The sequence below is a fragment of the Vombatus ursinus genome, unplaced genomic scaffold (assembly GCF_900497805.2).
Source record: "Vombatus ursinus unplaced genomic scaffold, bare-nosed wombat genome assembly UNPS02014792.1, whole genome shotgun sequence".
Lineage (NCBI taxonomy): Eukaryota > Metazoa > Chordata > Mammalia > Diprotodontia > Vombatidae > Vombatus > Vombatus ursinus.
The window spans coordinates 7383941-7396823 of record NW_020954570.1 but is presented as its reverse complement, the minus strand read 5'-3'; the positions used below and the strand labels follow the sequence as shown (position 1 = coordinate 7396823).

The 12883-nt window shown below is 34.4% G+C and overlaps 1 protein-coding gene across 1 annotated transcript in view; it reads left to right on the top strand.

Moving 5' to 3' along the window:
* The window catches only part of FBXL17 (F-box and leucine rich repeat protein 17), a 494196-nt gene extending 488122 nt beyond the window's left edge, over window positions 1-6074 (top strand). The window contains exon 9 of the mRNA XM_027869182.1: window positions 3285-6074. Coding sequence (XP_027724983.1) covers window positions 3285-3422 — 138 coding nt within the window. The 3' untranslated portion in view covers window positions 3423-6074. The remainder of the gene's footprint in view (window positions 1-3284) is intronic.
* Window positions 6075-12883: the final 6809 nt, after the last annotated feature.

Sequence of the window (12883 nt, the reverse complement as noted above, 5' to 3'; positions counted from 1 at the left end):
CCAAGTGACTGTGCTGCACATTTCTCAAAGATGTGCTGCATTTTTTCAAATCAAACATGCAATAGAGAAGTTATCACTGATAGTTTTCAGTCAAAGCAAAAGATATTGAATATGTAAAGACCTTGAAGTCATGGTGAAGCATTTTTTAAGCTTAAATTCTTCATATTCACCTTTTCTATTGTATAATTTTCTGATTTGGAACAGAGAATAATTCTATTTCATCCTAGTTTCTAGAATTGTGACTTAAAGAGTCTGCAGATATGTGTAGGGGTAATGATTTAAAATGATTTATACTAGCTTGCTGCTTTTTTTCTGCTAAATTCTTTCTGTTAAGGCAGCCAAATGTATAGGCAGTCTATCCAAAGAAAAAGGCACAATTTTTATTTTAAAGGGACAAAAGAATGTGATTTTAGTAAAGAATGTTACAATATATTACTAGGAAACACTAAATATATCGAATAGTCTTTACTATAAGAAGCTAATGTATTTACTTGACCTTAATAGCTTCTGTTGTAGAATTTATATTCTTTCAGTTGTATGATTCCAGCAAAGCTCTGAAACTTAGTATTTATGCTTCCTACCACCACCATTTCTATAGAGTACCACATTAGCAAAAGGGATTTGAGGAAGTTGTATTCTGACTACATAAGATAACTAATACTGGTTATCTTACATCAAAGCAAGGCCAAATTGCCATGTATTATTGTTGCAACTTAGCATATTACAGATATGCCCATGGATTAGACAGGGGTATTTAAATTAAATTTTTGTTAAGTTGGTGCATATTTCAGATGTCCTAGGGGAGCTTGCTTAAAAAGAAACCCTAGAGTGAATCTATCCTAAAACTGATTACACACTAATTCTTAGGCACTTCTAAAAGAAAAATAGTCATCTTCACGTACAATAAAGGGTTAAAGTAGATTACCTTTCTCTCTCCCTCTTTCTCTGTCTCTCCATATATATATATATATATATATATATAAAATATATATTATATACACACAAACACACATGCACATATATGTGCGCACACATACACACATGTACACATATATGTATATATGTATACATATATGTGTGTGAGTGTGTGTGTGTGTGTGTATATATACATATATATATATATATGAAATAGAAATGCTTTTCACTAAAAACCCAACCACAGAAAATCAGTTCCCTAAAAACCCCTAGCACAGAAGTTGTCCAACAGTATATTGCAGGAAGACCATCAACTTCAGTAGTCTCAAAATAGTTAACACAGTCTCAGGTCTGACACTTACTAGCTCTGTGACATTGGCCAAATCTCTTAACATCTCTGAGCTTCAACTTCCTTATCTATGAAATGAGAACTGGACAGATGAGTTTTAAGCCCTTTCCAGCTCTAACATTTACTAATGTTCTTTAATAAAAAACACACTCCACCAAATCCCTAATGTCTTTTTTAAAAATAGGTCATTTGGGATCTGGTGTGGTGTGTTTTTCATTAAAAGCCACAAAGAATAACATTTTCTAAAGAGAAGAAAATGTTAGTACTGAAATAATTTATTTGTTATTTTTTTTTTACTCTGTGGGGGAGGAGGGTGAGCCATTAGACAATGGTGTTTGCTAAGACATTTCTTGAATAAAACAGTATTTTAAGAAACTCCATAAGGTGGGATTTTTTTCAAATGAAATATTTATATATATATATATATTCTCATATCTACTTGCATACTACTGCTTAATTCTAAGAAATAAATAGCGTGATGGGTTTTATTTTGACTCATGAAAATACTTTCTTCTTTCCAAAAGCAACAGTTTTTTTTATTAGAACAATTGCCTAGTTAGACATGAAGTCAAATTACCTTTAAATGCAAGTCAGTTTTGTAGGGCCAGATATTCTGGGAAAGACATGCCTATGTCTATGATCAAGTAACTGGTGAAAAATGTCTGCAAAAATGAAATCTCTGGATTCCTATCAGAGCACTCCAGTATAGGACAGCACAGACACCTTGGCACTTCAGAGGATAAAAAAAAAATCTGACTTAAAGTTCATTATCCTTCCAATATTATCTATAAGCAGGCTTTCAGTTAGTCTATCTAGTTTTTTTGTGTGTTTTCCCCATTGGTCCTACCTGGTTTTTTTTTCCCCATTTAGGATGTGAGAGAGGAACCACGAAGATGTATCACTAGCACCTTCTTTCAGGCTAGCTTGTTAAATATTGAAATAAAAATATTGATGAATTTGAAAATGATCCATTGTTCAATAAAGATTTCAAATAAAAATACCTAAAAGTTGTGGTCCTTAGGTTAATCATTTATTTATCTAAAGGGAAAAGGAAGCTGTCTCCCTCTGTGATATGAATGGCAATCACCTTTAAAATAATTGACAAATTAATCCCTTCACAGCACTGTAATTGTAAAGGTGTTAGTTTTAATTAGGCTTGTCTGGTTTCCTTGTCTAATCAAGATGGTTAAGGTCTATGGGGATATCTCTGACCTGCCAGCCTTAGCCAGCCTTGTATGTTTTAATTATTTATTTCTCAAATTTCAACCCTTTTCATAAAGGACTTGAATTTTGTGATACCATTACATTTAAAGAACAAAAATAGAAATTTCCAAATAAAAATTTCCAAAAAGCTCATACCATGAATCCTCTATATCATCACGCATATTTTTATCCTACATGAACAGGTGATAATATGTTTTAGAGTTGATCTCTGATTTCCTTTATTTGTAACCTTTATCTTTATATAGGAGAAAACTATCTTATTGATAACTCACATTACAACCATTAGATTTTTATTGGATATTGATAAAGTTTGAATTTGTTAACCTGTGATCTTATAAATTACAAAATCAGATGAGCTTAGAGAAGAATGTTCCCAATGGTCAAAACTATTCTCTCTCTTTCTCAGTGGGGTGATTGGGATCAAGTGACTTGCCCAGAGTCACACAGCTAGTGAATGTCATGTGCCTGAGGTCCGATTTGAACTCAGGTCCTCCTGACTCCAAGGCCGATGCTCTATCCACTGCACCACCTAGCTGCCCTGGTCAAAGCTGTTCTCAAATGGAATGAATTCCTTTGCTTGGTATTTATGTTCTACAATACAGGATATGGCTGGGAAGGGAATGTAAAACTTCCTGGTTCCGTATATTTGAGAGGGGATTCATTTGGAATAAAGATGGGTCTTGATGATCTTTGGAACTCTGGATTCTCTGACTCTTAGAATGTAGGGATTTAGAGTCAATATTTCATTTACCTTTCTTGCTTCTGATGAGTCCTGGATTTTCTTCTTTGGTTATAGGTGAATGAAGTAACTGTGGAACAGCTTGTGCACCAGTATCCACATATAACTTTCAGTACTGTCCTGCAAGACTGCAAGAGGACCCTGGAACGTGCTTATCAGATGGGCTGGACACCCAATATGTCTAATGTCTCTTAACACTCCCTTTAGTATTTGAAGTCAACTCTCTGATATATTCAGCAGGTGTAATGGGAATTACAGATTTGGGATATATGATATGATCTTTGGGAATGTTTTAAAGTTCACCTTTCTCAGTGTCTATATGAGTGTGTATGTGCACGAGCGAGTGTGTATTTTCCATTTGGATTCTACAGAACATAAGAACAGATGTTAGCTGTTACCAGATGAGTCTCTTATTTTTTATTTTTCAAAATTAAGGATTTTTAAAACAATGGATCTTCTTAGGTTTGGGGCCCTTTTCTGGAAAAAAAAAGAATTTTAAGATAGAATGTCCAGATTGGATTTATTATTCTGAGCATTAAATTCCTATTATCTTTAAAATGTTCAGATTTCCCCAAAGGAGTGGCCACTTTCTTTAACTGATGTAATTTAATTGTTGACTTTGACAAGCCATAGCAAAATAGAAGTGATCTTATACTGATTATGAACCCTAGAAACCAGTATTAAAAAAAACAACACCTTGTGCCAGATTCTTTCTATTAACAGATGTCATTTGTTGGCATTTGGGTACTATTTCAGGCCACTACAGAATCACTTAATGCACCATCATAGTGTCCAACTAAGTGAGTGCATCCAGGAGCATTGTCTAACTTATCACCATGGGGTGACATGGGCACTAGACAAGAGTAGAGCCCTTAAAATTTTTGAAAGCAAAAAGCAAGCTTAATTCTCTGGGCCAACTCAGTAAATTATTCATTGTTCTACAAGTGGTTTGAGTTATCTAGAGTACTAAAGCTTTTCTTAGGGTTTAGGTTAATATTTGTGTTAGCTGTGGTTTCACTGCAAGCACCAATTTAAGAGCAGATTATATTTTGACTAAAATTGGGACTAATCTCCGTATTATGTACAGTGAAGCCACCATTTTAATTAAGGATGTGCTGTTGTGACAGAATCTATAGATCATTTAATTGTTTTCTTTATTTTAATAATTATGAAAATCCTTTTCTATGATTTTAATAGGAATGTTAATGAATGATAACTAATTAATATTTAAATAGACAGTCTTTCAGTTGATTTTTGTTTCTTTTTCTTTTGGATTTAGAAATGCTGATATGTAGAAGGGATTTGTTTTTGCATGTTCTTGTTTTTGAGTGGTAGGTATGTCACAGGTAAAGAATGAATGTTGGCTAACAATTAGAAAATTTATTAATTACACTCCTGTTTACACTTTTGTTGTCAATATTAATCATTTATTTGTTTTAAGAAAGATGTCCAACTGTCAGTAAAATGTCCATCAGTAAATGAAAATGTTTTTAAATTTCCATGTCCCATATTTGATAGCCTATCCCAAGCTCAGTCAATTCTTTACTGTGTTGACATATGTTATCAAAGCATAGGATTTGCTTAACATAAAGTATACTGTCCTTCAGAGTAGAACTAGAAACAGAATTCTGTTTCATGAATTTGCTATTTATTCTTCCATGCTATTACCATTAGCCACTATTCTGTCTTTAACAGGTATATTAAATGAGTTTTCCATTTCCACAGGTACCTTATTTTCCCCCAAAGTTGTAGATGATAGTAGCTTTGGGAAGTAGGCATGTTGTTAAATATGTATATCATTCACTTATTTAAAATTACTTTTTAAAACAACTGTCTCCTCTGATTATGTTACCATGTCAATGTTGCCTGTTTTTTAAAAGTCCGAATCATATTTAAAAAAAAACCCTAGTCAGTAAGCAACAGAAGTGTTTTCCATGACTATGCAGGAGATTGCTAACTTTCTCTGGAAGGACATTATTACTCTGGAAGAAAGGGGCTGTTTATAATCAACAAACTATATTTCTTACACCTTGTACTATATGATTTTCATACTCATTTCCCAACTACTAAAGAAATACCTTAGTTGGCAATATTTTAACTGGTTTTTAATCTAAAACTGATTTATAAGACAATATGTGTAGTCATAGCTCGAATGAATAAGCAGAAGTTTAATTTTCTATATATGTCTGAATATATTTTAAATAGTTAAAAATGACAAAAGAAGTGACAGCCATCAAAAATAGAAATGTCGTGGCTTCCAGTGGAAGTTATAACCTCCAGAGTGTTGCTGTTCAGTTACTGAATGTTTTTTGAGATGTGTACTTGAGTTTTTTCCCCTTAAACATTGCATTGTGTAAACCTAAAGTACAGTGCTCTAAAATACTCAAGCTTAAGTAAAGGGGTTGCATTTATTTTTTGAGACACAGGTGAATCTCAATTTGGTACATTCAGAGAAAGCTCATATCTAGCCCCAAAGTATTCACAGCAGAGGACAACCAAAACCTCATCCACTGCAAGGACTCCAGGGACAGTTGTTCAGTGTGTCCTTATAAATTAGATGCTTCAAAATGAGATTTGCAACAGTTCTGGGAAATGTAGCATTTTTGCTTGGAATGTCACAAATATATGTAGACAAATTGAATGCTGGACTTTTTATCTTCTCCAAAGTGTCTACAGCCCTTTCAGAATAAAGACAATGAATCATAGTGCTGAAGTGGAGAAGCTTGGTCCTTTGTCCTGAATGCCCCTTTCTGAGTGCAACAAGAAAATTCAGCCTTTGTAGGTTTCTATTTTTCCGTGAAATTTTTGACCTTGCAATGGGTTGAAATAAAAAAGAAGTAAAACACAGTGGCTTTTGTTTTCTGTATTGCAGATACGCTTCTTAATGTTTATTGTGGGGACTGTGGACTTCATATGAATTCCTGTACTAATTTGGCTCACTAAATATTTTTAGAAAGCAGTAGTGACTCACCTGGAATAGTCAATATGATTGAGTCTTCATAAATTTCTAAGTTGTCCTTTGTTTAATGAAAGCAGATAAAATGGTGAGAAATCATAGACCAATAAAGCTTAAAGCAGTTAGAAATCATCACACCTTTCATTTTATAAATGAAAAGACTTAGAAAGTCAGTCACTATAGATTCATTAAGCCCCTACTAAGTGCCAGGCACTGTGCTATTTGCTGGGGTTACAAAGAAAGGTAAAAAACACTCTCTGCTCTCAAGGAGCTCACGATAAAATGAAGGAGACAAGAAGCAAACTACTTACTACAAACAAACTATATACAGGATAAATCGGATATTCTAAACAGACAGAAGGCACTAGAATTGAGAGGGGTTGAGAAAGGCAGTGAAAAGGTGGACTTTTATCTGGGACTTGAAGGAAGCCAGGAGGCAGAGATGAGGAGAGATAGCATTAGGTGCATGGTAGATAGTCAGTGAGAGTGCCCAGAGTCAGGAGATGGCATGTCTTCTTCGTGGCAGGGTATATGTTGGGGGGAGGACTAGGTGGTTTAAGATGTGAGAAAACTGGGGGGAGGAGGGGCAAGATATGAAGGGCTTTGAATTCTGAACAGATTTTATATTTGATCATGAAAGTGATAAAAAGCTACTGGAGTTTTTTTTTTTGTTTTTTTGTTTTTTTTTAATGGGGGCTGGATGTCATAGCCAGATCTGTGCTTTAGGAAGATCACTTTGACAACTGAGTGGACTTGAAGCAGGCAGATCAACCAAAGCTATTGCAGTAGTCCAGGCATGAGGTGATGAGGGCCTGCACTGGAGTGGTGGCACTGTCAGAGGTCAGAAGGGGGCTGTATCAAGAGATATCGCAAAGGTGAAACTGACAGGCCTTGGCAGCAGATTGAATATGGGAAGTAAGGAATCAAGGATGACGGCTGTAACACTAGTCTTGGTGAATGGATGTCTTACCCAGGGTCATACACAACTAGTGCCTGGCAAAGCTGGGCTCTTTTCATTCTCAAAGCCAGCGTGCTTTCCACTGCACCACCTGCTTCTACATGTCACTCATTTGAGAAGTGTGACAGGAGTTTAGTTATGGGTTATTTTGGAGTGGCCTGGAATACTGGGGTATTTTGAATAAGAAAGCTAAATGATAAAGATTTGGTTTTTTTCGGTGCAAGAGGTAGTGCTGCATAAATGGTTAGAAAGTTAGCCTTGAAGCCAAGAAGACCTGGGTTCAAGTGATGCCTCGGACACCTACTAACTCTTTGGTCCTGGGCAAATCATTTAACCTCAGTATTTCTGGCAACTCTCAGACTCCCAAGTTGCAGAGAAGGTGTCAACTTGCATTGGAAGAGGGACTTCCCTCACCTATACCAGTGAAATTATCCATCTAGCCCTTTCCTTTTTCAGAATATTGTTTTAAATCCAAATATATGTGAACTTATAGTTGGCTAGAAAGTTTTGCCAGAATGATTGTCAACAACCAGAAAATGAAAACTGTAGAGTTTTAAAGTAATCATATTGACCAATCATCACATGTAACTGACTCCTAAATTGAAGATCTTTAAATAGGTAAAGAGCTATCATGTCAAAGAGGGATGAGATCCTGTTGGACAATGTAAAGAACACTAGATTTAGAGTAGGAAGCCCATAATTGGATCCTGGCTCCACTACTTTTTTGCACGTCACACTTCTCTGTGCCCCAGTTTCCCTGTCTTTAAAAGGAGGGAATTGTTCTAAATAATCTCTGAGATCCTTTCCAGCTCTAAATAGCTTGATCCTATGTCTGCTTGGTCCTGGAGAGGGAACTAGGACAAATGAATGGAAGTTTTGGGGAGGCATGTTTTAGCTCAGTATAAGGAAAAAACTCCTCTAACAATTCAAACTATCCTTAAATAGAATGCATTGCCTCATGAGATAGTCATTTTCCTGACACAGGAGGTGTTCAAATACAATAGATGACCACTTGTTAGAGATATTATATAGAAGCTTTATTCATTGGTGAGTCAGTCAATAAACATTTATTAAATGCTGGCTGGTTGCTAGAGATACAAAGAAAGGTAAAAGTCCCTTTTCAGAAGGAGCTCACAGTCTAATTGGAGGAATAAGCGATTATTTTCAACAAGAAAATGAGAAAGTCAACAAGCCAAAGTCAACAAACAACAAACCAAGAACATGATTCTTGGCCACAAGGAGCTCATATTCTAATAAGGGAGACAACACAAATAACTATGTACAAATACAGTATAAATGGTAGCCACCTTGGAGACAAGATTAGAAGAACAGAGAAGGTGACTCCCACTTTGGCTTTCTTCAAAACTTAACTCAAAAGCCACCTGACTTTTCAGGTTCCCCCACCTCCTAGACAACCATTCAAGGTTATCTGTTATCTACTCTCTATTCATCTTGTAAGTATCTATTTATATAGATGTTGTCTTCCAATTTCTATATCTTAAAAGCTAAGTCCCTTCAACTGACAACCCATTACAAATCTTATCAAGAAACAACCATTCCTTTTCCTCTCTCACGCATGTCAATGAATTTTACTTGCCTGATTAACAAATCTGAGTGCCACGAATCCCCCCAAAAATAATATCCAAACAGAACATAATGGAGAGGTAATGACTTGGCATTTTTTATTTCTTCCATTATCTTCAGCACTTTGAAACTTTGATCTGTGAATACAGGTGCTCTGTGCTTTCATCCACCACATCAAGACATTAGCACCCATTTTTTCCTGCATTTTCCCCTATCTTGACATAACTGAGAGATTGTGAGGTGAGAAGTAATAAGCTTCCTGGAGCCTACAGTTAGAGTACCTCGCTAAACCAAGCCAACGGGACAGAATTAAATTCTGTACTTTCAGAGCTGAAAGCCTTATGACTTTTTCTTTTCACTTCATAACTTGATAAGCAGTGGTTATTTACTGAATTCATTCCTTTGTTTTCTTTTTCTCTTGCAGGTCTTCACTGATCATTAACATAATAGAAAATAAAGAATTAGTGAATGGAGATGAGGCTTTTACAGATGAGTGTTAAATATAAATGCTGCCTTTATGGATGTGGTTGTCTACAGTGTTCATTTCCTAAAGAAATAAATAAGACAGGAGGAAGCTCTACAAGGTTGACTTTATTATTTTTCCATTTCATTGGTGATGGAAGCAAATTTGTATTTTAAGTTACATCTTGCCATTGAATCACTTGGCTTCAAAAAAGACATTGTGATTATTGGATTAAAGTGGAACTTTTATTAAAGTAATCCCTCAATAATAAAGCCTAATTTAGATTACTATAATGAGTTATAAGGAATAGGGCCAAATATAAATATATAAATTGAACTACAGATATCCATCATTATGAGGCAACCAGAATTGTGTCGTAAAGTAAATCTGGAGCAGAGGGGAAAAATAGTTTATGTTAGATTAAATTTATATTTATGGAATTTTTGATTTGCTCCCTAGGGACTCTCTTCCTAGATTATATTGCTACCTTACTCTCCTGGTCATCTCTAGTGTGCCATTTCTCCCTAGTCCCTTTGTTTCTATTGACTCAGGAGCTATTAAAAGACAACAAAACAAAACTCTTACCCTGACTTAGCAAATGATAAAGATCATCAGGGTCCTAGGGAGCAAGGAGGCATAAAAGAAACCTCCAATACAACTATCTAAAGTAAAAGGAAGAATTAATTATCATATTGCAGTCTTTTTAAAGGACTTCACACAGGATTTAACAGGTTCTAGTCTACATTAAAGAACCAGAGAGGGCTTAGAATATGATATTCCAAAAGGCAAAGGAGTTAGGATTACAACCAAGAGTCACCAACCCAGCAAAACTGAGCGTAATCCTTCAGGGAAAAAACAAGATATTCAATGAAATAGAGGACTTTCAAGCATTTCTAATTAAAAGACCAGAGCTAAATAAAATATTTGATCTTCAAATACAAGACTCAAGAGAAACATAAAAAAAGTAGAAAAGAAACAAGGAAGAGAAAATATAAGAGATTCAATAAGGTTAAACTGTTTATATTCCTACATGGCAAGATGATATCTGCAACTTAAGAACTTTATCACTATAAGGGCAATTAGAAGGAGTATACATAGAAAGAGGATGTGGTTGTGAGATGATTATGGTGGAAAGATATCCCCCCCCCCAAAAAATGATTGTACTGGGAGAAGGAAAGGGGAGTTAGAGTGGAGTACATTAACTCACATAAAAGAGGTGTTAAAGAGCTATTAGTAGGTGGGGGATGGGGGTGGCAAGCAATGCTTGAACCTTAATGTCATCAGAATTGGCTCAAAGATGGTATGACACATCCACTCAGTTGGATATAGAAATCAATCTTACCTATTTAGGGATGTGAATAAGAGAAGGGGCTGGTGCTAATTGGGGAACGTGGTGATCAGAAATAAAATACTTGTCAGGAGGGACAGGGTGGAAGGAAGGAAATACACAGCTATCATAGTATAAATATGAATGTGATGAAATCATTCATACAACAGAAGCAGATAGCAAAATGAATAAAAATCCAGAATCCTACAATATGTTATTTACAAGAAACACATTTGAAGTACAGAGACACACAGAGTAAAAATAAGGGGTTGGAGCAGAATCTATTATGCTTCTGCTGAAGTAAAAAGAAAAACAAAACAAAAACCAGGAGTAGCAATCATGATCTCAGACAAAGCAAAAGCAAAAATAGATCTAATTTAAAAAGTTAAAAAGGAAAGTTGCTGAACAGTAGCATAGACAATATCAATACTAAGCATACATACAGCAAATGGTGTAGCATCTACCTTTTTAAAGGATAAGTGAAATGAGTTACAGGGAGAAATACACAAAACTGTAGTAGCGGGGGAACCTCAACTTTCACCTCTCAGAACAAGATAAATCTAACCAAAAAACAAACGAAAAGCAGTTAAGGAGGTGAATATAATTCTAGAAATGTTAGATATGATAAATCTCTGGAGAAAATCGAATGGGAATAGAAAGGACTATATCTTTTCTCAGCTGTACAGGACACCTCCACAAAAACTGAACATGTATTAGGGCATTAAAAAAAACCTCACAACCAAATGCAGAAAAGCAGGAATATTAAATGCATCCTTTTCACAGCATAATGCAACAAAATTACATTCAATAAAGGGCAGTGGATAGATAAATTAAAAATTAATTTGAAAATAAATAATCTAATCCTAAAGAATAAGTGGGTCAAAGAACAAATCATAGAAACAATCGATAATTTCATTAAAGAGAATAACAAGGAGACAACATCCCAAAATTTAAGCTATTCAGCCAAGCAGTATGTAGGGAAAATGTATATCTCTGAACTCTTACAAAATTAAAATAGAAAAAGAGCAGATCAATGAATTGGATATGCAACTAAAAAAAAAAACTAGAAAAACAACTAATTAAAAATCTCCAATTAAACACCAAATAGGAAATTCTGAAAATCAAAGGAGAGAATAATAAAATTGAAAATAAGAAAACAATTGAACTAATAAATAAAACTAGAAGCTGGTTTTTGAAAAAGAAAAAAAGTAATAAAATAAACCACTGGTTAATTTGTTTTAAAAAAGGAAAAGAAAAAAATCAAATATCCAGTATCAAAAATCAAAGGGGTAAATTCACCACCAATGAAAAGGAAATTAAAACAATTATTAGGAGCTGTTTTGCCTGATTATATGCCAATAAATCTGACAATGTAAATTAAATGGATGAATATTTATTTACAAAAGTATAAGTTGCCCAAATTAACAGAAGAGGAAAATAAGCCAATCTTAGAAAAAGAAATTGAACAAGCCTTTGATACACTCCCTAAGTAAAAAATCCTAGGACCAGATGACTTCACAAGCAAATGCTGCCAAACATTTAAAGAACAATTAATCCCAATACTATATAAACCATTTAGAAAAATAGACAAAGAAATCCTACCAAATTCCTTTTACAACACTATTGTGGTGGTGATACCTAAACCAGGAAAAGCTAAAACAGAAAAAGAAAACTATAGACCAATTTACCTAATGAATATTGATGCAAAAATGTCAAATAAAATACTAGCAAGGAGATTACAGCAATATATCACAAGGATCATATATTATAACCAGGTGGGATTTATACCAGGAATGCAAGGCTGGTTCAGTATTGGAAAAATTATCAGTATAATTGACCATATCAATAACAAAACCAACAGAAATCATATGATTATCTCAAGAGATACAGAAAAAATCTTTGAAAAAATGCAGCATCCAGTCCCATTTTTTAAAAAAACTACTAGAGAGCATAGTAATATATGGAGCTTACCTTAAAATTATAAGTAATGTTTATCTAAAACCATCAGCAATGATTTTATCATTCTGTAATGGGGATAAGCCAAAAGCCTTCCCATTAAAATGAGAGGTAAAACAAGGATGCCCATTATCATCACTATTATTCGATATTGTACTAGAAATGCTAGCTATAGCAATAAGAGAAGAAAAAGAAATGGAAGGAATTATAATAGCCAATAAGGAAACAAAACCATCACTCTTTGCCAATGGTATTATTGTATACTTAGAGAATCAACTAAAAAACTACTTCAAATAACTAATAACTTTAGCAAAGTTGCAGAATACAAAATAAACCCACATGAATCATCAGCATTTCTATACATTACCATTAAAGTTCAGCAACAAGAAATAGAAATAGAAATTTTATTTAA